The sequence below is a fragment of the Alternaria atra genome (assembly GCF_907166805.1).
Source record: "Alternaria atra isolate CS162 genome assembly, contig: 25, whole genome shotgun sequence".
Taxonomy (NCBI): Eukaryota; Fungi; Ascomycota; class Dothideomycetes; order Pleosporales; family Pleosporaceae; genus Alternaria; species Alternaria atra.
The window spans coordinates 1375758-1402768 of NW_025091323.1; the positions used below are offsets into that span (position 1 = coordinate 1375758).

At 51.4% G+C, this 27011-nt stretch overlaps 10 protein-coding genes across 10 annotated transcripts; 5 read left to right on the plus strand and 5 right to left on the minus strand.

Moving 5' to 3' along the window:
* Nucleotides 1-3308: 3308 nt before the first annotated feature.
* On the minus strand, nucleotides 3309-4517 carry ALTATR162_LOCUS5458 (uncharacterized protein; the record flags this gene model as incomplete). Its single annotated transcript, XM_043313077.1, has 2 exons — nucleotides 3309-4350; nucleotides 4420-4517. The coding sequence occupies 2 exons, from the start codon at nucleotides 4515-4517 to the stop codon at nucleotides 3309-3311; spliced, it is 1140 nt and encodes a 379-aa protein (XP_043169012.1).
* Nucleotides 4518-6290: 1773 nt separating this feature from the next.
* Nucleotides 6291-7017, minus strand: ALTATR162_LOCUS5459 (uncharacterized protein; the record flags this gene model as incomplete). Its single annotated transcript, XM_043313078.1, has 3 exons — nucleotides 6291-6424; nucleotides 6473-6719; nucleotides 6766-7017. 3 exons carry the CDS (start codon nucleotides 7015-7017, stop codon nucleotides 6291-6293), a joined length of 633 nt encoding a protein of 210 aa, XP_043169013.1.
* A 1582-nt stretch (nucleotides 7018-8599) lies between these two features.
* Nucleotides 8600-9860, minus strand: ALTATR162_LOCUS5460 (uncharacterized protein; the record flags this gene model as incomplete). Its single annotated transcript, XM_043313079.1, has 2 exons — nucleotides 8600-9677; nucleotides 9724-9860. 2 exons carry the CDS (start codon nucleotides 9858-9860, stop codon nucleotides 8600-8602), a joined length of 1215 nt encoding a protein of 404 aa, XP_043169014.1.
* Nucleotides 9861-10813: 953 nt separating this feature from the next.
* ALTATR162_LOCUS5461 (uncharacterized protein) lies at nucleotides 10814-12385 on the plus strand (the record flags this gene model as incomplete). Its single annotated transcript, XM_043313080.1, has 3 exons — nucleotides 10814-10909; nucleotides 10958-11618; nucleotides 11673-12385. 3 exons carry the CDS (start codon nucleotides 10814-10816, stop codon nucleotides 12383-12385), a joined length of 1470 nt encoding a protein of 489 aa, XP_043169015.1.
* Nucleotides 12386-12899: 514 nt separating this feature from the next.
* On the plus strand, nucleotides 12900-14133 carry ALTATR162_LOCUS5462 (uncharacterized protein; the record flags this gene model as incomplete). Its single annotated transcript, XM_043313081.1, has 2 exons — nucleotides 12900-14039; nucleotides 14098-14133. The coding sequence occupies 2 exons, from the start codon at nucleotides 12900-12902 to the stop codon at nucleotides 14131-14133; spliced, it is 1176 nt and encodes a 391-aa protein (XP_043169016.1).
* Nucleotides 14134-14416: 283 nt separating this feature from the next.
* ALTATR162_LOCUS5463 (uncharacterized protein) lies at nucleotides 14417-17327 on the plus strand (the record flags this gene model as incomplete). The annotated part of the gene is made up of 8 exons (XM_043313082.1): nucleotides 14417-14522; nucleotides 14572-14914; nucleotides 14971-15095; nucleotides 15146-15511; nucleotides 15559-15641; nucleotides 15689-16570; nucleotides 16621-16772; nucleotides 17285-17327. The coding sequence occupies 8 exons, from the start codon at nucleotides 14417-14419 to the stop codon at nucleotides 17325-17327; spliced, it is 2100 nt and encodes a 699-aa protein (XP_043169017.1).
* A 1957-nt stretch (nucleotides 17328-19284) lies between these two features.
* ALTATR162_LOCUS5464 (uncharacterized protein) lies at nucleotides 19285-20017 on the minus strand (the record flags this gene model as incomplete). The annotated part of the gene is made up of 2 exons (XM_043313083.1): nucleotides 19285-19921; nucleotides 19968-20017. The coding sequence occupies 2 exons, from the start codon at nucleotides 20015-20017 to the stop codon at nucleotides 19285-19287; spliced, it is 687 nt and encodes a 228-aa protein (XP_043169018.1).
* A 495-nt stretch (nucleotides 20018-20512) lies between these two features.
* On the minus strand, nucleotides 20513-22092 carry ALTATR162_LOCUS5465 (uncharacterized protein; the record flags this gene model as incomplete). Its single annotated transcript, XM_043313084.1, has 6 exons — nucleotides 20513-20538; nucleotides 20591-21655; nucleotides 21708-21727; nucleotides 21781-21875; nucleotides 21964-21996; nucleotides 22057-22092. The coding sequence occupies 6 exons, from the start codon at nucleotides 22090-22092 to the stop codon at nucleotides 20513-20515; spliced, it is 1275 nt and encodes a 424-aa protein (XP_043169019.1).
* A 479-nt stretch (nucleotides 22093-22571) lies between these two features.
* ALTATR162_LOCUS5466 (uncharacterized protein) lies at nucleotides 22572-24336 on the plus strand (the record flags this gene model as incomplete). The annotated part of the gene is made up of 3 exons (XM_043313085.1): nucleotides 22572-22845; nucleotides 22898-23721; nucleotides 23914-24336. The coding sequence occupies 3 exons, from the start codon at nucleotides 22572-22574 to the stop codon at nucleotides 24334-24336; spliced, it is 1521 nt and encodes a 506-aa protein (XP_043169020.1).
* A 398-nt stretch (nucleotides 24337-24734) lies between these two features.
* On the plus strand, nucleotides 24735-26708 carry ALTATR162_LOCUS5467 (uncharacterized protein; the record flags this gene model as incomplete). Its single annotated transcript, XM_043313086.1, has 5 exons — nucleotides 24735-24782; nucleotides 24830-24884; nucleotides 24943-25214; nucleotides 25291-26553; nucleotides 26613-26708. The coding sequence occupies 5 exons, from the start codon at nucleotides 24735-24737 to the stop codon at nucleotides 26706-26708; spliced, it is 1734 nt and encodes a 577-aa protein (XP_043169021.1).
* Between the last annotated feature and the right edge of the window lie 303 nt (nucleotides 26709-27011).

A 27011-nucleotide genomic window follows, 5' to 3' on the forward strand; every position in this document is an offset into this window, starting at 1 on the left:
TAAGACTTATACCTAAGATCATCTCTGGACCAATCCGGGGATGAAACAAGGGCGTAGCCGGAGCAAGCTTTCTTTTCAAATCTCAAATAACAGAATATGACATCCCAAATACTGCGCGCTTTATTGCGGTAAATTCCGCTTTCTGATAGAGTTCAAGCATTGATACGGACGGATCATACGGTGGCGCACAAGTGCAGTGGCTTGCTTCCTTGATCTAGCCTTCATTCAACTTCGCCTTCAGGGATGCATCTAAGAGACGGGAACTTCAGCTGGAAACCACAAGCGGGTGGCGAAGCTGCCACTGAAAGTAAGAACTCTAACGTTCAAACAGTATAGACATCTTTCAGTTGTCGACTGGTGCAGCAGCATATGGTACATTACGGATTTGCCATAGCAGTGATGAAAGACAGTCTTTACATATAAAAGGCAAGGTAGAATAACATCCTTCCAACAGGTTCTTAATTTAGATTTTGTGACTTAATAACCTAGATAACTTAGTGTCTTGATATACGAAGGTCAAGCTCGTGTGAAGGCTGACTTGGCCGAACTCATCCATACTTGCATGCCGCCTCAATAGCCATGGATTTGAACTAGCTCAAACTAATCGCGACTATATCCAAGAAGGACTGATCTAAGACGAGGTAATGGAAGTTAGGGCTGCAAATATGTGTGCATTGCTTGGCAATACAGCTTTCGATCTTGCGATTGATCGGACCGTTGACGACTTAACCTATTTCTATCATATCGGTGAACACCAAGACATTACCTTAGGGAGCCGTAGCTGAAATAGCACAAGAAAGGTTCAATGCGGCAAGTTCATTGCGGGGTATAAGTTCCGCGCGATGTAAAACGCGGGACCGAAGATACGGTTGCATAAGCTCTAGCTAAACGAGCATCACGCAAACATCATAGGCTTCCTCTTCAGCTTCAGCTACTAGTACGAAGTCAGCCACAAAGCGGGGTTCGGCTTATGACGGAGATTTTATTATTGTTACGAACGTACCGGCTGTCGCGAACCTGATCTACATTGCATTAGCGCTATCTAGAGCAGCCATCTTGCTGATCGCCTTGGTATTATGAGTTCCCAGCCTCATAAACATGGCTAGTATGGAGGCTCTTGGCCATCTCTCGTGACCCGCATTCGACGTTTCTAATTACGTTTCCAACTGCACCTCGTACCTAGTACACTCCACGATGCTTCGTCAATATTGGAGGCGTCAAGTCTATACCAATCAGATACAGACAAATCAAAATCAACCCACTGATATACGGATGCCACATCGTATAGATTAGACTTGGATGACGATGTGGTGCTGCAGAGCAGTTTTGAAAGCTGACGGTGGCTTATTGGCAAGACTTTCAAGACAGCTCTCGATCTTGACTTCTCTTTCTAAAGTGTATTGCGAGTGTATAAATAGACAGAGATTCTCGCATTCTGAACTTGAGCACACAGAAAAGTGCAATTGTATCAAGCCTCAATCCACAATGCCCAGACTCAGTGTGTTCGCTGTACTCCTCCTCGGTTAGTATTCTGGATGCAACAGAAAGCACCCTTAGCGGTTCTTACCGACTAACTCCCGATGTAGCTTGCTCTGTTGTTGCATTCCCCGAACCACAAGTAAAAAGAACCTACGATTGTACGAGCTGGTGTAAGAGTAATTTCCCACCTTCTGGGTGGGAATGCTCCAACTGCATTTCCGAGTCCGGCAAGGGCCAAGGACCTTGCTATGATTGCGGCCCCAAGGCTTCCCAGCCGAACAAGAAGACACTGTGTGGTGGCAAGTGTGTAGAGGTAAGTGTGCGATACCGAATATGAGCTTTACATACTGACACTATGGCGCTGGAAGCTTGGTACGAACGACAACTGCAAGAATTGCGGAGACAAGTGTCAACACGGGTCCACATGCAACAAAGACAAGAAGCAGTGTGAACCGAAATGCGGGTATGGAGAAGTGCTTTGCGGTGGAAAATGTAAGAGCACCGCCTGGGGCACAGACGACGATTGCGCAAGATGCGGCGATAAGTGTCATGACGGATACAAATGCAACAAAGACAAGAAGTGTGAACCGAAATGCAAGTGGGGAGAAGAGCTTTGCGGTGGAGTATGCAAGAAGAACACGTGGGGTACAAACGACGACTGCAAGAGATGCGGAGACAAGTGCCGAGACGGTTACGAGTGCAAGAACAAGGAGTGCAGACCAAAATGCAAGTACGGAGAAGAGCTCTGCGGCGGAAAATGTAAGAGCACCGCCTGGGGTACAAACGACGACTGCAAGAGATGCGGAGACAAGTGCCGAGACGGTTACGAGTGCAAGAACAAGGAGTGCAAACCGAAATGCAGGTGGGGAGAAGAGCTTTGCGGTGGAGTATGCAAGAAGAACACGTGGGGTACAAACGACGACTGCAAGAGATGCGGAGACAAGTGCCGAGATGGATACGAGTGCAAGAACAAGGAATGCAGACCAAAGTGCAAGTATGGAGAAGACGTCTGCAACGGAAAATGCACAAACTACAAGATGGACAACGACAACTGCGGAAAATGCGGCGAGAAGTGCGATACCAAGCATGGGTATAAGTGCCAGAGCGGAAAGTGCAAGAAGTCCTGGTAATGTAGGTTGTACAGCACAACCGTCTGACTTGAAGGAGAAGATTGTTCCTTTCGTCATTCCTTTCCTGGCATACCATAAAAGGTTTTGAAAAAAAAAAACACGGGTAAAGAAAAGGAGGCAAGCACCTCAAAAAACACATGCAACGACAACAAAGTACCTTCCCTTCATCTCTTGGTGGAAAAGCAAAAGGGCTGGGATAAGCAACATCATCCATGTACTTCCATATCTTCTTACAAAGAATGAACATAGTCTTTCCTTAGCAATATGTGCCATGATGCGTGAAATGACTATTATGTGCAAGCCTTCTACTGTGAGAAACATTCCAAGATTACAAGTGGAAGAAGAGGTAAAGCAGATGCGTCTATAAACTACAGGAAGGGGGTATCGCACGCCATTCCACAATACACTGCTATCAGGTAAACCTCCGAATAAAGATAAGTGAAAAAACTCATCCACATGGCAGGCTAATCCTAGCCCGCCGTACATAACTGAAACTCCAAAGTATGCTGCATGCCAATTGCCATGAAAAGGAAATGAAAGGTGGAAGCAGTCACGACACCTCGTTCCTAACCCGTGAGGAATCGCACCGTGTCAGATGCAGACATTAACGCTAATTGTGTGAAAGAAAAAACCGCCGAGTACGTGATGGAGAGGAAAAAAAGAGACTTAGTCGTGATGTCAAGCGCATGTCATCCTGTCTCACTGAAACCTGAACAGCGTGACCACAGCCAGACAGCCAATAGCGACAAGGGTACCCGTGACCTCTGGCCGCCTGAGGAATGTCTTGAACGGATCACCAGCTTTGGTCACATGTGCGATACCTGTGACATTCGTTTCGACGAGGATCGCTTTCTGGGCCAAAGCCTTTGGTTCGGGGTGAATCGTGGGTTTCGCATCAAACTGCGCCATATCGGTACCGATCGACTCGTCCAACTCATCAACCAGCGTAGCGCAAAGGCGGAAAATTTTCTTCGCTTCCTCGATAATATCAACGCGCTCATCCGATGTGAAGAGAGTCTCCGCAGCGAGCAATTGTGTCTTGAAGTCCGCCTTGATATCCTCCCCATCGTGGGGACCGAAGAAATGCCATAAGGACAAGCCACGCTCTTCCAACGTCGTCCCTTGGCTGTCTTGTTCTGGCCAGAAGCCTGGGGGCGCCTTCAAGAGCACGCTTCGTATCCAGCGACCTCCGGAGAAGACGGCCATGTAGAAACACCAGGCATAGCTGACTAGCGTCCACGGCCTTTCGTTTACGCTCTTGCGAATATGTGTGCAGAAGTCGGCAACCTTGTCTCCGGGGTATTTTGCTAGTAGAACCTCGAGATCTGTGGGGTGAACTCCTAGAAGGTACTCCAGGTCCCTCTTTATCCGTGATGAGCGCACCAAGCCCTTCGGTCGTAGCGCTTGCAGGAAGGCAGCAAGTTGCGGGGAAGACGGTGTCGGTGCGCCCAGTGTTGATGTGAAGAGTGAAGGTGAGTCGTATGGGTTTACAAGGAGGTACGAGAGTAGTGGTGAGAATGGTGGCGACGCGGTCTCGGCATCGACTGCGGGGGGTGGGGAGGCGGTATGCGAGGCTGAAGCATGGTCGCGCAACAAATCAGCCCATAGTGACTCGAAGGTCAGGAAGATGTGCGCAAAGTGTAGCAGGCCAGTTGCGTAGAATGTGGGGTCGGAAGTATATGGCGGGAGAGCAAGCGGGAGGCGCGAGGTTATGAGGCGATTGAGATTTGTGTGGAGAGATCTGTAGATGTATTATTAGCATCGTGCTCTCACTGTTCAAATTTGACAGTCAAGAGTGAGGAAAGCGTACCGTGTAGCAGCATTAATCTCCCCCGACAGCGAGACAGGTAGCCTCGGTACGGTGTCTCTGGCCTCGTCCCGCGGCGCATGTTGTTGCTTCTCCAGCATCTTGGGCAACGACTCGACGTCAAGTTGTAGTGGTACGTGGGAAATGGAGTCGTCTGTGGTAGTATTGTCGATCGTTTGCAGCCAATTCGTCGAAGGCAGCGGAAACAGGAGGAAGGCGCAACCTTAAAACCCGATAAACACTCTACTTGCACGCGCGAGACCCACGAGGAAGGTGCAGCCCAGTGCCAGGGAACGGAAGGGCTAGACTCTCTCGTGCCTGCTACTCGTGTTGAACCCACGCGGAGATAGATCCGCGCCCCTCTCACGCCATAGAGCACCGATCTCTGATCTCAGGGCGAACAAAAGCACGCTCTTTAGTGGGGGGACCCTGGGATAGCATGCCCGTGGCGCGTCGCGGCTCTTCGCTGGTGGGAGGCGAAATCGAGGCCATGGTGGCGTTCAATGATGCAATAAGTCCACTGGCGCATGGCCGTTATGCAGGGATCGCCCACTCATGACCGACTTGTGGCTGTGAGGATGCTCATGTGCAGGACATGGGATTTTGGAGACAAGGGACGAAAAAAGTGAGATGAAAAGAGTGGATAAGTTGGGGTCTTGCTGATGGTTATGTGTAAGATGGAGATCATGGGGGGTTTGCCATGTCTTGTAGGACCGATTCTGCTTCGCGATCTGCGGAAACGCCCGTCCGGACGACCCGATCGCGAGGACCCGTGCAGCGCATGAGGCTGAACTATAGTTCTCAACACCAAATATTTAGCTTGTAGATTCGGGCAGTGACGCGTACTGAAGAAAGTGGTTCGATTCTTTACTTCTTCCGCCATATTTGGTGACTCTCAGGCCTAAGATAGCTACAATACTGTCGGCCCTATTCTTTGCCAGGGTCTCCAATTTACTTATCAGGGTTCATACGACGCTTGTGGATTGATTCTGCAAAGATTCTTATCTCGCCTTCTGACATATGCATGATATCTCGTAAGGTTATGAGATTTGTCCTACAAACAGCATCTCCAACATCCCATTCACTTCCAGCCCAGCCCCCATAACACAGGTCCTCTTCATCCCCCGCATCTCCTTTCCCCCTTCCATTGCTCTCCTCGATCTTCTCACCACGCTCATGACTGTCCCTAGCCTCATCTGCTCTATTCTCTCCTCCTACGTCCTCTTCAGCCCCCTACTCCTTCGCCCGTGGACCTGCATTAGAAGTATTTTAGCTGCTTTTGTGCTTAACGTCGCAGGCCAGATGTCATATTCACAGTCATTGATCGTTTGGAGACATTGCAGCTTATGATTGATTTACGAAAGTGCGGGTATAGCAATCTTCCATGTATTTGGAACTGGTTTCTATTATGCCACATGGAACAAATCTAGTTGCTATCTCACATTGTTCAATGCAGCCGTGATGTAGAGGCGCTTCTCGCTCGTACCAAAAGGCTACTCGTACTGTCTCACGGAAGAGTGCCCGACAAGTACGAACAAGAATCATGAAGAATTTATCTACTCCTAGGGCATCGCGCCTCCTCTACATATGACCAACACGCTACGCTGGGTCCATTGCCAGACGCATCGCAACAGGTGATAGCACAATCGACTAGTCAAAATGGCCGTTAACGTCTCGTCACAAGAAGTGTTGTCATGACCGATGATATGCCAAATAAGCAGCAGCAAACCTCCAAGTAGACAAAGTATGTGTAAACAGAGATTCGTGAACCGGGTATAGCGCCAAACATCGTGATGGGGGAACGGAAAGGCTGTCGTGAGCCTCGTTACGCAGGCGGTATGCGAAGCCCAGTACGACGTTAAAGTGCCAGCATCTCAAACGCGAGCCCAATCGAAGTTGACGTCCTCGCGCTTCGTGACTTCGGCAACGTCAGGGTCACTACATACAGGCGCCCAAACTTGAGCCTCGAATTGCCCAGCTGCAATATTATTGCCAAAGAAGGAGTAGTCTGTGCTTGTCAGAACTAGTACCATACACTCGCACGCGTTGAACTTACAACAGTAGAAGCGACCCGGCCAGTTGACACCGCTGTCACAGTGACCAAGGGCACAGCCAAGGCGTGTGCTGTTGCGCCAAACCATCTGACTGAAGTGGCCCCACGCGGGATCAAAGTGTGGGTTGTCGTAGGGGTACTTGGTCTCCTCTTCGTGCCAGCCGTGGGTGGCAGTGCGGGCAAACTCGATCCAAGCGTCGTACCCGTCAGGAGGTGGGTTCACGGAAGAGAGGTTGCTGCCTGAGCGTTTCTACAAATATTAGCAATGCCCTGTTGACTCAATGCCTACTGCTTACATGCTCGGGGTCTTTAGGGCATTCCTCGATATCAGCACGCGCGGCGTCGGCAAGCTCAGTATCCCAAACAAGGTCCTGTGCACAATGCAATCTGCGCCAATACCAGTGAGCCCGCATGACAGCGCTAATGAAGTTCGGATCGTCCTGGTGAGGAGCGTCATCAGCGACGAGGTCACGGCGCTTAATCTCGTTGGTGGGAGCGGCGACAGCTGTGGCCGCAGTAAGAGCAAGAAGGCGAGCGAAGATTCTCATGACTAGGTTCTGGAAAGACGGCGGTCGTCCGGTTGTAGCGTGTAGGGCCTAGGTTGAGGTGCAATAGGTATGAGTTGTTCGGACAGCGGGTGCAGTGGATCCGTGATAGTGTGCACAGGTCTGAGCAAATTAATGAGAGGCAATTTAAGGAATGAAAGTGATGAAACGAGTGACGAAGCAGGCAATAACGAGGTCGGCGAGGTTTATATGGTCAGGGACGTGGCTTGGGGTTCGTGATGGCGTGGTGTTGATAGTCTGCACCTGCCTTCACGTACTAGCCCCGCAAACAAACAGTTATGGAAGGCGGTCCAATCACCAAGGTGACTGAATCGAGAAGGATCAGTCCGGCACTGAGTGCCATGGGAGTGAATGATGAACGGAGGCTGCAGAACCACCGCAGCGACCGTTTGTGTGATGTCAGCCGGGGTAGACGAGAGGTAGGACAGGTCCATTGCACTCCGTAGGCGCCTTGTGGTGACACACGTCTGCTACTCCATTAGCCCCTTCAGTGCTCTTGTCACTACCCATTGCGAACTTACTTGAAGGTATCACCGAACACTGACCACGAACCTGATGCGTGCGCACTGTTTACACACCACTGCCCCTCTGCCGCAACCTCGTGGAGCCCGCTACGCTAGTTGTAATGCTATAAATCGTTAGACCGATGCACCAAATAGACATGTGAAGGATGAAAGAGACACAAGCACGCCAAGTGGCGTTCGCAACGAGTGACTACGATTGGGCCAAGTGCGTATGCACGGCACGAGTCCGCATTGAACTCTGATTGTACGATTCAATTGGTAGATACATATTCAAGGAGACCAAGTCGCGGTATTGATGCCTTGGAAGATATCTTAGCTCTACCACCAGGACTCGGACGTGGTCATGGCATCGCCTCGGCGATCGAGCTCGATCCAGGTAGTGTCAAGGGCAATTAGAGGTCGAGAAACGTCGCACTTGTATTTGGTGGCTACCTTTGACAGGCCGTCTTTCCCTCGTTGTGTATACATTACGGCAGGTAAGGCTGATTTAAATGTCTGGATCCCATCGCTGCCGTGGTAGCGCAGTCCCAGTGCCGAGACGCCGTACACCTCCCTCACCACACCGTTCTACCGCCGGTAAGAACAGGACGAGCGAGACATAAGGCGGACGAGAAGTACCACTGAGTTTACAATTCATGTCCAGGGGTTTGCGCGACCTGCTTCCACCTAGACTGATGCAACAGGGCGGTCCGCATCTGCCCGTCAAACGCATCGCCCCTGCGTCGTCTTCTGACAATGTTTCCCCTCATTGGATCGACCAGAGCCAGTACAGTGTCAGATTCCCGTCGTGTTCGTATTACAGCAGGACTAGGGTTGAGAGGGTCCCAAGATCCTCACCAGGACGCCTGTGTAAGATGACGACTCGCACAAAGCCGTCCACACTGCCAAGGCCACTGCTCATCGGTCCAGCCACGTCACACCATGCCGACGACCAGGGATGAATTTGCCGCAACGGCTGTGGTAGTATGTACAGACGGGAAGCTGCATCCCATCGCCCGTACACATTACAGAGCAGCACAGAATCACTGCGTCGAGTCTCTTCATCCTTCCTTGAGACGTTTCGCAGGACGTCCAATGATCGAGTCGTCGGGGAGTCCGCTCCTCTTGGTTCCTGGTAAGCTACCCGTGCGGATATCGTTGTCCTCCTGGCTGACCCTTCTGACGGGGTACTTGATCTTGGAATCCTCGAAACAGCTGTCGGCTGGCTTGCCATGAACAGTGAAGTATGGATGTAACAACGCTTTTTCTGCTGTGAGTCGTTTCTGGGGGTCGTACTCAAGGAGCTGTTTGAGCAGTGAGAGTCCTTCAGGTCCAGGTGTATCTGGTCCAGAGCCTATTGGATAGTGGTTGTTGTTGAGCGTCTGGTGATACCATCGTTCTAAACCGTCACCACCTTGGGGACGCGGAAATCGTGCAGCGTTGCCTGAGGCGAGAGAAGACAGCTGAGGGTATTCAGGCATAGCCGTCAATAGCGGCCATCGGTCTTTGCTTGGCATGCCCATGATCTCGACTATTTTCTGCATCTGATTGCGCTGGAATGGGACTGTCTTCTTGCTGTCCATTTTTGCTTCCTCTCCTTTGAAGATAGGTCGCAATGATAATAACTCGGCGAAGATACATCCTACAGCCCAAAGGTCGACTGCAGGAGTGTAATGGCGACTGCCAAGAAGAAGCTCAGGTGCGCGATACCATATCGTCACGACGACCTTATCGCCTGAGAAAAGGGATTGCAGCGGTTTGTAGAACAGGCGAGCAAGGCCCAAGTCGCCTATTTTGACTTTGCCAGCACTGGTGACCATGATGTTAGCTGGCTTGAGATCTCGGTGCATTACCCAGTTCCGGTGCAGATAGACTAGTCCCTGCAAGAGTTGATAGAGAATAGATTTGATAGTTGGCGCAGGTATAGCTTGTCGCTGGGGTTGGTTATGGTGATGGATGATCTGTAGTAAGTCGTGCTCGGCATATTCGAAGACAATGTAAATGCACTTGTCCTCCAGGATGATCTCTACGGTATGCACGACATTGGGATGTGCGAGCTCAGTGCACAGTGCCATTTCCCGGATGGCTGATTGGGAGATGCCCGAGTATTGAAGTTCGCCTTCCTTGTCCGGCTTGAACCTGAATGTGTTAGCACGTACGATGGCAAAAGCTCCGCTCTGCCTACTTCTTGATGGCAAACTCGCCTGTACGGCCGTTTTTGCCTTCGGCTTTGTAGACTCGTCCATAGGTACCGCTGCTGATGAAGCCGACAATCTTGTAGCGCTCTGTGACTCGCTTCTTGTTGTTGTACCCAGTAAACATGGCATTAACGGAATCTAACGGTTCTTCAAGAACAGGTTTAGTACTCGCTCTGAGACGCTGAGGTGATAAAACAGTCGGAAGATGCGAAGGGTCCAGCAAGGTTAACAAGGGGGTGATGCGGACACGAACGGCAATTGCTGACAGCAGGAACAACAATCACGCAGGCAACGACGTTCAGCCAGGAGGCGCCAGACGAGGCAAAATGAAGCGATATTGACTAGAGTAGAGGCTGAATGGTAAAAGAAACGCCGGCATATAGAAGAAGGCGGTTGCTGACTACGTAGAGAAGGCAGAGGCGTACCGTTGGAAGCTGTCGCGACGCTATTCTTGCGCGATGGGGCTCGGGCGGATGCCGCAGCAGAAGCCGACGAGACCGGCGGGGAATTGGAGAGCTGGCTCATGCTTTTGCCATGTCCTGCTTCAGCCTCTCGCGTAGCTGGTGTCTCCACGCCGGACGCGGCAGATGGCCACGACCACGACGCGCCAACGGAACTTCTCCGGTGCGCCCTGCAGGTGTGGAACGCGATCCGCGAGGGTAAGCTTCAATGCCGGACGACGCGCAAAATGATGTGTGCAGAACCTGGCTTGAAGTTTAGAGGTTTACGGATGTAGGGTGAGAGGTTCAATCATGTATTCATGGAGCGACTACCAAGTATGGCTCCCCGCAGAGCCTCAGTCTTGGGCCCAACCACTTGATTCCGCCTGTCCCTCGTCCAAGCTTCTACTAGTAATGCCACGACTGTGAACCCTCAAGCATCGCGACAAACCTAATACCTAGGTATCCATGAGGAGATAAACCAGGTCTTATCGCTCTTATCTGGGCTGTCTAAACAGGTAGGCGCGCTGCATCCATCGTCGTCATGACGATGTCACGTTGTACGAGGCGGCTGACACGTCCTTCAAGATCCAGCGACGCTCCAAGCTTCACACGTCTACCACTGTAGAACCTCACCATGGACCCGCGCTCGTGGTTCAGCAGCTTGACCGGCTACTTCGTCTACATCCTGTCCATTGCGACACTCGGCCCGCTCCTCTTCGGCTTTCACCTGGTAGGACCCCCACATACTCTACTACAGGCGCATAGCTAACATGCCCAGTCCGAACTGAACGCGCCCGAGGATGTCATCCGCTGTAAAAGGAAGTCGATCAAGTCGACCGTCGCTGGCCCGAGCCTCCCACAATGTATCGAGATGAGCCCGACCGAATGGGGCGTTGTGGGATCACTGTACACACTAGGGGGTCTGATAGGAGCGCTTTCGGCAGGGCCGCTGGCAGGCAAATACGGACGCCTCAGAGCCATGCAGATATCGACCATATTCTTCGCCGTAGGCCCAATCTTCGAGGCGCTAAGCCCAAATATTGGAGTCATGGCGTTCGGAAGACTGCTGTCAGGAGTGGGTGCAGGAGCTTCCGTCGTCATCGTGCCCCTCTACATATCTGAGATTGCACCGCCGGGCGAAAAGGGCTTTTTTGGTGCCTTTACACAGATTGGGTGCAACGTGGGCATTCTCATCACGCAGTTGCTGGGATACTTCTTGAGCCACGATTCCTACTGGAGGCTCATCTTGGCCATCGGAGGTGTCATTGGGGCTGTACAAGGTGTGGGGCTGCTGTTGTCGGTCGAAAGCCCAAAGTATATTGCAGAGCAGGGCAATGTCTCGCTCGCGAAGAAGACACTGCGCAAGATCAGAGGAGAACATGCAGACATCGAAGATGAGATGAGCGACTGGAATGTCCCAGGCTCAGGCAATGTCAGCGGTACGTTGCTGGAGCATGTGGGTTGATTGAAACAATATGCTAATAGCCATTCAGAGGAGGAGCAGACATTATTGAGCAATGAAGATGGGTCGGCTGATGCGAGGCCAAAAGAGTCCGGCAAAGAACAAACGCTGAGCATCATGCAAGTCTTCCGCCATCCTGACTACCAAAAGGCCGCCATCGCCGTCGTCATGGTCATGCTGGCTCAGCAGTTCAGCGGCATCAACAGTATCGTCATGTACGGTGTCTCGCTTCTGGCAGGTCTACTCGAGTCCAACTCTGCACTTCTCAACCTTGCCGTTTCAGCGCTCAACATCATCGTTACAGCCAGCTGTGCGCCTCTTGCAGACAAGCTGGGCCGCAAGGTGTGCCTGCTAAGCTCCCTCGCCATCATGGGCACGAGCTCGCTTCTACTCGCCATTGGCATCATCAAGTCAATCTCTGTCCTTTCCGCCGTTGCAGTTCTGCTCTTTGTATCCGGCTTTGCTGTTGGTCTTGGTCCGGTGCCCTTCATCTTAGCGAGCGAGCTGGTAGGCCCTGATGCTGTCGACGCAACGCAAAGTATCGCGCTTGGAGCCAATTGGATTGCTACATTCATTGTCGCACAGTTCTTCCCGTTGGCAAGTGCAAAGTTGCACGGACATGTCTACTTCATCTTTGCTGCACTGTCGGCCTTCTTCTTCGCCTTCATCACCTGGTATGTGCCTGAAACTAAGGGTAAGAAGAACGCGGATGAGGTTTGGGGCAGAGAGCGAAGAGTGGACTAATTCACATGAAATGATGGGGAACGGTATCCGTGTAGTATGTGCTCGCATCGGGTGGTTGGTGTTTAGGGGAGAACTAGATATGATATATTGATGCCACATTGATGGCGTAGATTTACGACGGCAAAGTTTAAAATCATGCAGGTACCTCTCCAAAGACCAATCGTAGTTTTGTGCGTTCTGTGGTGCGGGAGTCCTGCATTGCGGCTGAACAGCCCAGGATGCAATTTCATAGTCGCCATGTCGGATGGGATGATCGGAGAAATCTCGTCCGATTCCTAATTGCTGACAGAAGCGCTGCTCAGGTGCTTAGTGATTTTGCGCAGCCGCGGCTACATGTCGGCGGGTCCGAGTTAACGACATCCGAGCAGCGGCTTCGGATATGTCATGAGTGACTCGACCCCACCGTAGACTCTAGACTACCCTCACGTCTTCAATCTCACTTTGTATAGACTACCTTGCTAGAATCTCTACCTTCTTCTTTTATTTGCCGTCTTCTAGAAATCGTCCCTCCATCATGTCAGCTTTCCCACCACATTTCTCACCACATCTTTCGAGCGCCGGGCGAAATGGCTTTGACTTCCAGACGTCACAACTAGAACCAGAGACGCCGGAACGTGTCGCAAACAACGATGCACACCGCAGCCCACCGCCCTCGATAATATCGCCCGCCTTCACGCCCCCAGCGACACCGGGAGGCGCGACGCCCTCGCAACCCCGGCCACCACGCTCCATACCAGTCGATACCTCAGTGCGCACCGACACGCCGCGACCGGACCTCCTCCCCAAGCTACCAAAAGTGGAGTGCGAGGTGCGCGCGCGGATACCCACAACTACCGGGCACGAGATGTGGTTGCATGTGTATAGAAACAGCGTCGACACCAAAGAACATCTGGCAATTGTCTTTGGAAGCCAAATACGTTCTAGATCACTCGATGCAGAGCGTCCTGGGGAGACGGAATTGGACCGCATGACGAGAGGCGCATACGTAGGACGTTTGTACCCTGGAAGAACCAGCTCGCGGGTCGAACAGCTCAAGAGGGCAGAAGGCGTCCCCACGAAGCGCAAGCCCGACTCTGAGTCGGCGCATGTGGATAAGAGCAATGGTCTGTTGTCGCCAGCCTCCACAGCATCTTCAGAAAATGGAGACGTGCAGCCAGCTTCTTCACTAGAGTTACCCCTCGTCCGCATACACTCCGAATGCTACACGGGCGAGACAGTATGGTCTGCGCGTTGTGACTGCGGCGAGCAGCTGGACGAAGCCGCGCGGCTGATGGCCGATCCCACCCTGTCACCCTCGGGCGGTGCTATTATCTATCTCCGCCAAGAGGGCCGTGGAATTGGTTTAGGCGAGAAGCTTAAGGCCTACAACCTACAGGATCTAGGCAATGATACGTACGAAGCAAATATTATGTTAAGGCATCCTGCAGACGCGCGCAGCTACGGTCTAGCCACGGCTATGCTTATGGACTTGGGCTTAGATGGAGACAGAGGCATAAGACTTCTGACCAACAACCCAGATAAAGTCCATGCGGTCGAGGGGCCGAATAGGGAAGTCGTGGTAAGGGAGCGCGTAGCTATGATTCCGCTTGCCTGGAAAACAGGTGGCATGAAGGGAATCAAGAGCGAAGAGGTGGAGAAGTATCTTAGTACAAAGGTGAGTTCACGTCATTTCGCGACGCCTGCAATCGCGACAAATGCTAACATTGACATAGATCGAAAAGTTCAAGCATATGTTAGATCAGAAGTAATGGCATTTAGACGATTCGCACCGTATTCTTCATTTTCCGGAACTTCCGATAATGCGATCTACTAGAGAGAGATCAACGGCGCTGACGTGGGGCTCATAGCACCGCCGCTCGGCCACTTTGAAACCACTAAAATAATCACAACTTGCCTCATCTCACCGCATAGCCTTTGCGACCTGCGCCGCATCTTCTAAGCGTAGCATCCTTCGCTTATCTTCGATTTCCTTTAATTTGGTTTATAGCGGGTCTGTTCGATGGTCTTGGGAACGACCATCAACTCGACACCATGACGAGTCCACAACCAAGCCCGCGAGAGGAACACCCCGAGAACCCCTTTCTTAGACCCTCTCAAGATGGCCGAAGCATGAGGAGCCTCACTGCAGACTCCAAAAGTAAGCCCAATACTCAAATGTAGTTAGGTGAAATGCTTAATTTGGTTAGATAGTTCAAGAAGCATGCTACCGCTTTTGTACACCCAAGGCCTACTTGAACCACGACGAAATGGATATTCGATCAGTCTTCTAATGACTTCGTTGTATTCGACTCTATGTTCAGCCCTGTTTTTCATTGTCGCCTTAGTACAGCCCAAATACGGCCATGTCGTATCGGCGCGCGGGCGCTTTTCGCCTTCCTCGGCGGCGCTATTGACGGCTTTCATCGCCAAGACTGTCGAGTTGTCGTTCGTGATGGTGTTCTTGGCATTCTTAGGACAGGTGCTGTCACGAAGAGCTATTCAACAAAAGGGCCTCAATTTGGCCAGCGTAGAGATGCGGTCCTGGATTCTGTAAGTGGATAGTGTGTCGCATGCCAGCGCTCATGTCGGCTGACCCATCTGTGAAGTCAACCAGGTAGACTATTCAGTCAATGGCATAGCGTTCGGGTTGCTGGCTTCAGCTTTCTGGGAGTACTATCTCTAGTCACTGCTGTGCTCTCGCTACTGTATACCACTGCTGCAGGTGCACTTGGTATGCCAGCGACCCACGAACAACCGGTCAAGTTGCTAATGTATCCACAGTGCAGCCCCAGCTACGCCTACCCCCATGGGAAAAGCAAATGATGGCCGGCCAAGTAGACGGTGACTTCTCCAGTACTTTGAAGGCCGACAAGACTTGCCTAACTGCCTGGCCGGATGTGGGCGACGATCAATGGGGCGGTAGCACATGTCTCGCCATGAAGTGGTCGTCGCTATGTGGTCGCAACTTTGTCAAATACATGTCAGCCTGGGATGACGCAGCGGCCGACTCGAGCCCTCCTTGGATGTCTGAGGACTTACTGGAACGTAAGCGGATTAGTGCGTCATTAGACAACAACGTCACTGTTACTACTGCGTGGCTGGACCACCATGATGTTGCAGCTGAGTCTGAGAAGGCGGGAAGAATAAGTATGCGACCGCATGTCCCCTACTCATACGTCGTTAATCAGGCGCAGTCAACAACATCACCATAGCTGTTCCTCATCGAGGAATTCCAGCAGCAGCTCGCAATACCAAGAATGACCTGCTACAGCCAGAAGTAGGTGGACCCTGCATGCTTTATCCTCATCCTGTTAACAGTTCCAGGATCTCCACGACGGCGGCTCATACTCTATCCACGCATCAGTCGCAAGCTTTGCAATCAATGCGTTGTGCGTCAATGCTAAAGAGGAAGAACTAGCTCCAATTATATACAAGAATTGGCCCAACGCAATTCCTATGGAAGAAGGCTCCAAGTCTGTGAACTGGTGGCCTATCCTGGGCTTTCCGGAGGGCACTAACACGAACAATAAAACGGTGCTTGATGATATATTTGGTTGGAAAGACGAGACAGAAGACCATTCGCGTGCCAGGCCAATTTTTCTCAAGTATCCGAAAGCAGGGAACACGATCGCGAACCACACCCAAGTCCCTTACGAAACCGGTGATAGACCAGAAGTCTACCTCCTCGGCAAAGCCCCTGACAACACCACCTCTGACTACTTTCTATGCTCCATGAAAGCTGGTATCACCACTTCTTGCACTACACGCTACAACGCATCCTCTGGTGGCCAAGACCTCGAAGCAGTCTGCGACGACGAAAACGGAAAGCACACCGAGGACGCCGCAATCCAACCCCTCCGCTCCGACGGAGACAGAGCAGCCCTAGTTGGCTGGCGTGAACTAGGCTTCAACCTGCTCAACTCTTTGAGTTTGAACAACGGTGTCTTCGACGGCGACGCATCGACAGCAAGGATATTCACGCAATTACAGCTCACGGAACCCAAACTCAACAAAACACTACCGAGTCCTGCGGAGGCGCTCCTGAGTATGACGACATGTACAGTCTTGGACTTGACGCAGAATTTCCCTTTCCAGCCCTTTTGGGATACTACTGCTGGGGAGTTTGATCAACCGCAGATGCAATACTTCAACGCTTCTGTACGAGTAGCACAATACATGTCCGGTGGTGAGAAGGATTATCAAAAGGTACACCGCCCAACTCCGTTCCCTCATACCCTGACTAACAGCCCACTCAGGCCTTGCTCGTCGTTCTCGCCCTAACACTCTTGATTAATATCTTCATCCTCATCTACTTTGCTGTCCTCTTGCGCATACGGCTCGTCACTGACTTATGCGAACCCCTCGTCTTATTCATCCTAGGCTACCATTCTCCTCCTTCAGAGGGCTTGTTTCGGGGATTGCCGCAGGAAGGGCCGCAACGGAGGGATATGAGGGTGGATTGGATTGTAAAAAGGAAGGGGGAGCAGTTGGTCGTTGTTGGGATGGGGGAGAGGGATGGAGAGTTGGGGAGTGAGAGAAGAGGAGAAAGTGGAGTTGGGGGTGGTTTAGGATGAGGAGGAGAGGCGGTAGGAAGGCGGATGGGAGTGGGAGCGGGGAGGAGGGGAGTCCGGATAGGCTGAGGCCATGATCGGTGCCGACGAATCAGAGTGAACGTCTTTAGCTCAGACTGCTGCCTGACTTTCTTTCGCGCTAGTCATTGAGGCTGTATATTGGTCGCTGGATTGGATGCATTTATGAAGATGTTTGGTGGTACGTCTCTTCTCTCAGGCTCGCTGTAATTGACTACTGAATACTACTGCTACTTTCAACTACCAACAGTGATGATGACAGTGGTGAAAATGGTAACTCGACGCCATCAAAAGGCTGTGCAGCCTTAACGTCCACGCTTACACGTTTTAGTTTTCGCTCCGCCACACACCTCAACATTCTTGAGGTCAATTGATCAGGCTGGCATAACCCATCTTCTTGGATTCCCTCATCCATCTTGAGTTGGCCAGAACCCAGAACGTAGTCCTCTTCCTTCTCAACACAATTCACATTTCCAAACTCGCTCGCGATAAACCTCCAACAACATCACTACACGAGCGAAGCCACGATTTTCTAGCAAGACGCCATACCGTGCCTCCGTACCTCATCGCTAGAACGGAGCAATCGTCGTCCGACCCTATCCAAATCAGCGGATTTTATGGTCCCGGCGCATGGGCTGCATGGGTTATAACTCTGATTGCATCATGGATACCCCTTCTCCAAGGCGACTACACACACAACCTTCACTTCATCGGATACGCAATATACACAAATTGGGCTGCGATTGATCTTATACACCACGTCAGCCAAGTTCCTCCACAGGATCAACAGAATTGGTCAGACGCAGACAAAGCACGTTTAGACAATATCGCTGCCTCCCTTGCGGTGTTGCAAATCGGAATATGTCAAATGATTACGCAGATGTGCTTTTTTACAGGACAACATCAGCATGAAGAAAGTGCCCGTCCCAAGCTTTCGCTGGAGGCAAGACGTCGCTTGGTTTTGACCGCTGGAGCAGTTTTTCCCCTCTCAATGGTATTTTATGTTCCCCGGTTCGGTTTTCTGTTTCAATCTCTCAGTTTGGTCGTATTCATTGTGGGTGGTATAATGGGTTTCTGCGTTGTGACCTTTAATGTATGTAGACTTTTCTGGTCTTGTGCCTATATATGGGATTTTGTACTGGAGGAATATCCCTTCTCACCCATTTTCTTCATTCTCTGTCTTTGTAGTTTAATTTTCATCATCTTCTTCGGCAGTAGTTCCCGGAGGGAAGACCTGCGTCTTGTTCACACCCGTGACATTCTGCCTCCCAAACGATGTTATTTCGTTCCGTGCGCACCACAAGGCATTGGAGAGTGGGACCAAGCATTTTCTTTGCTTGTAGCAATATTTCTGTTCCTGTATGAATTTGGATACAGAATGGTCCATGTTGCGAGGAATCTGATACAGACTGTGCGCGAAACGTGGCCACGAGTTGTAAGGTGGTTCGTATGAACACAAATTTAGATTACAGTTATCGCCGTCTCCTAAACAATGGAAACAATCCGGAAAGAATACTAGAAAACAAGTACACAAATATTGTGGTAGAGAATCTAGGGGAACTGCAGATTTGAAGGGCTATCGGGCTCGGAGATAACACGGAGAGTAGAAAAGGGACAGGAATGTCTGAACCCCGTTCAGACAACGAACACCACACATACAACACACACAATATACTCTACTCACTTGCATCGAGCACACGTTCCGATGGAGAACTACCAAAACACTCCACTACAATATGTAATAACGTCGGAAATTACTGGTGCTATGTGCCTAACGTAAAAGCGATACCTCTACCGCTTTTGGCGTTGATTGTCTTGGTCCGGCTCGTTGGGTTTCAGCTTCGATAACCATCGTACAGGCCATCGTCTTGATTGTAGCTGCATTCATACTATATGAGCAATGAAGTGCTCGATGATAGCACCTTGAGCTCCGTTGACCCAGGCCTTCAGGAACGGTGCGATATTGTTCCATGTGCGTCACAAAGTATTGGAGAAATAGGCCAGATATTCTCTTTACTTGTCCCGCTTCCTCTGTTCCTCTACGTCTTTGGTTCATTCATGTACGAATTTGACTCTCGGATGGTCCGCGTTGTGAGGAAGGGAGCCGAGTTCTACAATACTTGCGCTTATCTAGGTCCATATGAAGATGTCTTCAAGGAGGAATTAGGCGGGGTCGTTAAGACCCTGAAATTATTAGATTGGAGGTTCTGCTTGACCAGATGAGCGAGGGAAGTTCTAAAGGTTGCGTACGCCTGGAAGAGCAGTACGCACTGATGAATGACCAGTGTATTTCTAGAGTTTGTTCACAAGCGACTGAAGATGTCCTTCACTTCACGTACATTCCTTAACAACCTGTCCCAACACCTTCTCATACTCCGCTACGCTCTTCGCCCCCACAAGCGTAAAATCCCTCTTCCTCCCCTCAAAAATAACATACGGCACACTATCCACACCGTTACCAACCTGTTCCCGAATCGCGGCCTTCGTCTCTCTCAACTCTTCATCACTATCCTCCACCAGCTTCTCCGCCTCGTCTTCGGCCATACCAGCCGCTACACACGCTTTGACGAGCGTCTCGTTACTGCTCGGATGAGCGCGCTGTTCAAAATACTGCCAGTACAGCGATTTCAGAGCCTTTAGCTGGATACCCTGCTGTTTATTGTTTTGCAGATACTGTAATATCCGATGTGCATGTAAGGTGTTCGCTACCATGCCACCCCTGAAATCAAACTTGACGTTCTCGGCCCTGCCCAAGTCTTCCATGGCGGCCATGTACATGTTCATGCGTTCTTCGCTGCCGTTGTACTTTTCGTTCTTGTACCATTCATATTTATCGACGCCTTCTTGGGTGGCATCGGGATTGAGTTGATAAGGGGCTAGTTTGAGGGTGAAGGTTGCTGGGGAGTCGGGGTTTGCGGACTGGTAATTGTAGAGGGCTTGGCTGAGGCGGACGAAGCCTAGATATGTCCTACACTACAGTCAAGATTGATCACGTATGTTGGAGAACAGCGTACCAAGGACAGATTGTGTCTAGCGTGAAAGTTATGGTTGATTCGTAGGTCATGGTTGATGTAGTATACACAAAATGACTGATATTTCTACGGATGCATTAGAAACCTTGTCAGAAAGATGAGATTGATTAGTAGTGTTGGTAATACTCTCAGAACCCCTGAAGGCGCTCGTACGCTTACAAGGGTTCTAGGGCTCCATGTCTCCGATTAACGTCATGCGGGGTGCGGGGGAATAACCCCCGCACTATGTGCGCTAGGCATCTTGAGCATCGCGTCCCTGTCGTACAAGTACATGGAGCAATTGCGTGGAAAGCAAAGGTTGAAAGGCAAAGATTGACACTTCGGGATTGGTGGTACCGAGAATAGGATTGAAGATTAATTTGAACAATGCGAGCCAACGTGCTGGACAGCCGATCGCTCGAATCAGCATAGCACAAAAGTCTAACATAAAAACCCAGAAGATGCTGTAAACGCAACAATGGTATCACCATACTTCAACATGTGTGACCCCGCAATCGCAGGGTGGGAGACGCAGGACCGAGCCTCCACTATTGGTTCAACTTGACGTAGTTCCCTATCGATTGGTCAGATTGAACTTCGTTGCTCAGGTAGGCGAGAATACATACCTGGGAATTGTCCTTGCTTCCCTCGTACTTTTCCAATCCACCATTCATTGTCGTTTTGCGTCCTTGAGACGATTTCTATTACATCGCCAGTCAGGAAACTGAGATCGCCTTCCGCTTGTGCCTCGTAATCGTAAAGAGCTGTGACGGTCTCCATCGCTGGTACACCGCTGAGACGCGAAGGCTTGGGCTTTGGTGGCGGGGGAGCCCCCTTGGCTTTGGCAGCGGAGCCCCATGAACCTGTTGATAGCGCTGGAGACTTGACGTCTCCTGTAGCCGCCGCAGAAGGCCCAGCGGAGTATGGCGGTGGAGGTGTTTCCGTCTCTTCCGATATCGAACTCCGACCTGCTTTGGCTTCCAGTGCTTTCGCTGCGTATTTCGACTGACCCGGGCGCGCACCAGCAACACGAGCTCCGCCAGTGGTCTTAAACTTCACAATAGAAATCTTTTCTGCTTCTTCCTGTGTGTCGCCGCGCTTCTTCTGGTAGGCGGCCTCAATGTCCAGCGTAAGGTCGAAGTAGCCGATGTCAAGCCGTTGCATGCGCTCGTGTAATGTGTAGAAGACGTTCAGCTGCATGTAGTAGAAGGACTGGAATAGAGGCTTGATGAACTCTCTCTCCAGCGCGAACAGCTTCGGTAGCTCGTCCTTTAGCAAATCGTTGAAGTAGTTGTAGTCCTGCGTAGCCTGCTCCACGTCGTTCTCAGCCTTGTACATGGCTTTCTCGTCCTTTAATGTCTTGTCCTTCTTCTCTTCGAGCTTCTTATAGGCAGCGCGATGCCTGTCGTAATCGAGTTGCTTGTGGTCGCGCTTGGCGGCGATCTTTCGTACGGCCTTGATGATGACTAGCAGCTCGTCTGCCGGGCGAATAACCCGGGATTCTATCATCTCAAGCTCGGGCTTGAGTGTCTCTTGTAGCTCCCTGACGACTAGCTCGTACTGTTCGCATGCTTCTATACCTGCGGTGTTGCCTTCGTCGTGAAACGAGTCGGGATCTGACATTCGGCCGGAGATGGGCTTGTAGATTTCGGCAATGGCTTTGGAGAACTCCATCTGGTGGGTGAGCATGCCTAGGAAGTGAGTTAGGCGGAACGTTGTGGGAGCGGTATCTAGTCTACGCACCATTTATGGCTTCGAAGTACCTGTCGCATATTAGCCAAGACGTCGAGTACAGTTGTATCGTTCTGGCGCATACTTCTTTGACTCCTCATGAAGCTTCTTCGTCTCCTTCTCCAGCTCTTGGAAGCGGCGTTCGGCATCGATGTAGATAGGGTCCTTGGTGATCTCACCCTATACACGCGCATTAGCAGTGCCCCACCCTTCTCGGAAGCAGGCGCGTAGACGGGAAAGTCTGTAGAGGCGCCTGTGGAACACGTACGAGGTTGAACCTTTGCTTGAAGGTTTGCGGTGTCTAAGCCGTGATGTTAGCAGGTGTTGGTGCCCAAAGGGCGCGTGAGATTGTCTGCCATACCCGAATGACGGTCTTTGTTAGGCCTTTCCAACTCATTGTGGGGGGATTATCTCTAAGTCTGCTGGAGATTGATACACAGTAGGGATTAAGAGAAGCCGTGGGGAATGTAGTTGCAAGCCAGCAGGAAGCGACCGAACGATGCGGGCGCCGGCGTGGCTGCTAAACCTCGACGATGACGTCGCCTGTGGCTATGCAGCACTCCTTAGAATCTGCCGGATGTCGCGGAGCGCCGAGCAAGTACGAAAGCGAGCACGAGTACGGTTGCTTGACGCCAAGAGTGAACAGTCCGCTGCGGGGGAAACAATAATAAGGCAAAGTCCGACACTTGGAACCACGCGTCGTCGCGTGAATGACTATCTCTTTCTGTATGCAGACAATGAACGATGACGAGTGGAGGTGGTTGCCGTGAACGCTGGCGGGCTTAGGTCAGCAGAAGATCTAGGCGCTAAAACTTCATAGCTTCTAATACCTCGGGAGGCAATTTGCTCTCTGAAATCTTCCACTACCTTTTCATCATGTCTAATATTGCACCCACCGTCGCGAGGCAGGCCCTGCGCATTGCCTCTCGTCGATACCCATCGTCTGCATTCTCTCGTGTCTCTAGCATTCGTCGGCACTATGTGTCAGAGTCCAAGCCGGCGCAGGCGACCGTCTCGCACGCCTCTCCGCTCGACGCAGCCATCAAGAAAGAACAGCGAAGTTTCCTCAAGGAGACTGGAGAAAGAGCAGAGGATGCAACCATGCCAACAACAGGCATGGGCGCTGATGCCATGATGAGTCCCACTGCTGGTGAGCTCCCACATTCACGCCACTCCGCTTTCCGCGAAGCTGACCAATTCAGGCATACTGAAGCAAGCCACCGTCATGGACCAGGGTTCACGGCCCATCTACCTAGACATGCAAGCCACAACACCCATGGACCCGCGCGTAGTAGACAAGATGCTGCCCTACATGACCGGCATGTACGGTAACCCCCATTCGCGAACCCACGCGTATGGGTGGGAGACCGACAAGGCCGTAGAGGACGCCCGCGCAAATATTGCCAATCTCATCGGTGCAGACCCAAAGGAGATCATCTTCACCAGCGGGGCTACTGAGAGTAACAACATGAGTATCAAGGGCGTAGCTCGCTTTTTTGGGCGAAGCGGCAAGAAGAAGCACATCATCACAGCACAGACAGAGCACAAGTGTGTGCTTGACAGCTGTAGACATTTACAAGATGAGGGCTTCTCCGTCACTTACCTGCCAGTAGGAAACAACGGTCTTATCGACATGGCTCAGCTTGAGGCGGCCATGCGCCCCGATACCGCTATCGTCAGCATCATGACCGTCAACAACGAGATTGGTGTTGTACAACCTGTCGAGGAGATTGGAAAACTCTGCCGATCCAAGAAGATCTTCTTCCACACCGATGCAGCGCAGGCTGTTGGCAAGATCCCCATCGATGTCAACAAGATGAATGTCGATTTGATGTCGATATCAGGCCACAAGATCTACGGACCCAAGGGCATCGGCGCATGTTACGTACGCAGACGGCCTAGGGTCAGGCTCGATCCCATCATCAGTGGCGGTGGTCAAGAGCGAGGACTGCGAAGTGGCACACTAGCACCTCCTCTTGCCATCGGTATGGGCGAAGCCGCACGGATCTGCAAAGAAGAGATGGAGGTACGTACACTCTTCTTCTACTTTCACGAACACTATGATTATTTGCTTCCGACATGCATGGCTTTCAGAGTGTTAGGCGGCTTCGGCCGTCGACGCGCCATGTTGACAAATGTGCAGGGGTTATGAGTTCCTTATCACACATTGTTTTGGTCACATCATTCATTAGTTCTGGATATCGCTGACCACAACCAGTACGACACTAAGCGCATCTCTGCGCTATCGAACCGTCTCCTTGAAGGCTTGCTATCGCTCGAGCACACCACACTCAATGGTGACAGGCAGCGACATTACCCTGGATGTGTGAACGTCTCTTTCGCCTACGTTGAGGGTGAGTCGCTCCTCATGGCTTTGAAAGATATTGCCCTCTCGTCTGGCAGCGCTTGTACCTCGGCATCGCTCGAGCCTAGCTACGTTCTCCGAGCGCTTGGCAGCAGTGATGAGAGTGCGCATAGCAGTATCCGCTTCGGTATCGGACGCTTCACTACAGACTCCGAGATCGACTACGTGTTGAAGGCGGTCAAGGAGCGAGTCACATTCCTACGTGAGTTAAGCCCGTTATGGGAACTCGTGCAGGAGGGTGTTGACCTTAACACGATTGAGTGGAGTCAACATTGAGCGTAGTAGTTGTTTTGATACCCCTGGTGGAACCTGTATAGTATAATGACCTACATTTTTTGGCGATTTCATGCCCACGCTCGCTGAAGCGGTTACGAGAAACACGATTACATAGCATTGTAACATGCGCAGTAGCTCTACAAAATTGAAATGTATTGAGCAAATACACGTCCCCAATTACCACTGATATGCTTTAACAATCTTGACTTGACTGTGGATGCTTGGAGTGACTGACTGGGTGCAAATGCCAATGATGTACAGGCTATCTAACTTTGTGTCAGAGGAAGAAACAGTTCATGGAGCAATTGCCAAGGTGTTGAGGGGTTCATGTCGCGAGAGTTGTGGACCGTGCTGCATGGCCATCATCTAACCAGGTGCCATCATTGATCAGTTACAACATGGCCAGCGAGAAAGTACTCAACTGGCTGTACAGCGTTTTAGTTAATGTGAGTCTGCTCATGAACGTATATCGCAATGCGCTGATAGGGGACAGGAATACGCGGATGTAAATCGCACATATCACGACGCGGCCGAGGCACTGTCCAACTGTACGTCACATGTGTCGCAGCTTCACGACAGCTATACTGACCTGACGCCAACGTCCAGACCCGTCGCTCGCTCCAAAGACAGAACCATATACATATGAGAATGGATCTTCAGCACTCCTACTACTCCTTAGCGGCACGCTGCCCGTTACGTTTCGGGGCGCAACATACGGCTTTCCAGTAGCGATATGGGTGCCTCAATCCTACCCCCGAGAACCGCCCATCGTATACGTCACGCCGGCGCAGGACATGGTCTTGAGACCTGGACAACATGTGAGCACCGATGGTAGAGTATACCACCCGTATCTGGCACAATGGGCGAAATACTGGGATGTGAGTACTGCGTGAGCTGTGAGAGCTAATGGGCGGAATGCTTGGTTTATGGGCACGAGAGCTCACATGTACGCAGAAATCTACACTATACGACTTCCTAGCCGTACTAAGAAGCATCTTCGCGAAAGAGCCGCCTGTGCGATCGAGACAACAACAGCCGCAGTACAATGCGCCCGCGCAGCAAGCACCCCCTCCAGTACCACCTCCGCCAGCCGAATGGCGTCGCTCAGTACATGGCACACCGCACGCATCCTCCTCTCCTGCTCCACCGAATCAAGCCCCAGCACCTCCTCCAAAGCCGCCGAAGCCTCACGAACAGGGCCGGTCCACGCCTCAGACGCCACAAGATCGATACGCGCAACCCCCTCCTCTGCCACCCCACCCTCCACAACATTCCCACTCGCAACAGCCCTATCAACAAGGCCAGAGCAACAGATTTGACGCGCCACAACACCGGCAGCCACAGCCTTCAGGCCAGCAGTATGCGCCAAATCGACAAGGTGGGTACAATCAAAGCCCAGCAGCTCAGCATCCTCAAACACATGCGCACAGCTACCCTCCACAACCAGTACAGAATGGCAGTCCTATCAGCCCTATGGTGCCTAACGACCAGCGAACGGCTGCCCAATTCTCGAGAGCAGGGCCTCTGCAGCCTCCGAACTTTCAACAACCGCAACAGTACCAAGGACCACCGCCATCCCAACAGCAGTATAGACAGCCTCCACCACCACAGCAGCAATATCAGCAGCCGCCACAATGTTACCCACCACAGCAGCATCCTCAGTTTCAGCAATACCCACAACCTCCGCCTCAGCAAGCGCCACCAGCCCCGAAGCCCCCAATCGACCTCCTCGATGACTCTCTCGAAGTCACTTTGCCCTCACAGTCCGGCAACCAAATTCCCCTACCGGTACCGCCCGTCCCCCCGAATCCTGAGAAAGATGCACTTCTCCGAGCTTTGAGCCAAACACTGGTTTCGCAGATTCGACAAACAGTCTCTTCCAACATGGCTGCGGTAGCACCACTTCGTGCGCAACAAGCCGCTTTACAAACCGCGTACTCTCGGTTACAGTCGGAACTAGGCGAACTTCAGCAGCTTGACGCGGCGCTTGCTTCCAACGAACAAGTGTTGAAAGGTGCCATGGTCGAAGCGGACCGGGTCATGGAAGATGCACGAAGGAGAAAGGCACCAGATGTCGATGACGTATTAGTAGCGCCTACAATAGTCGGAGGGCAGCTCTACATACTTGCTGCGGAAGAAAAGGGCATTGCGGATGCGCTGTTCGTTCTGGGCCGCGCGTTAGACAAGGGTCGGGTTAGTACTGATGTTTTTGTGAAGGTATGTGCATCTATGCCGATTTTTTGTTTTTGAAGAAGTTGTCACTGACATGACTACAGCAAACTAGAAGTCTCGCTCGAGAACAGTTCTTGAAGAAGGCACTAATTAAGAAGATTGCCAAGGGCATGGCTTTGGATGAGTATCAGATGCATTGAACGGGAGTCTCGAGAGCTAGCAAATGCATACAGTGAATTCATCGGGCTGCATATTACACTCTAGTTGAGAGCCTTTCCATGTGTTCTAGTATGGCAACGATTGTGAGAGTCGTGACGTAAAGATTGACCGGCTAGTTTAGGTACACTATATGTCGGTTTGACGGTACGATTCCGCCCCCCAATACCGTAACATGCACTAGGTACTAGACGACCCTGAGACATGTTGATAGCGTCTTAATATCTACGAACCCGTGACTAGAAGGTTGATACCTCGGCTACGAAGATGACCATGTCTAAAGTAGT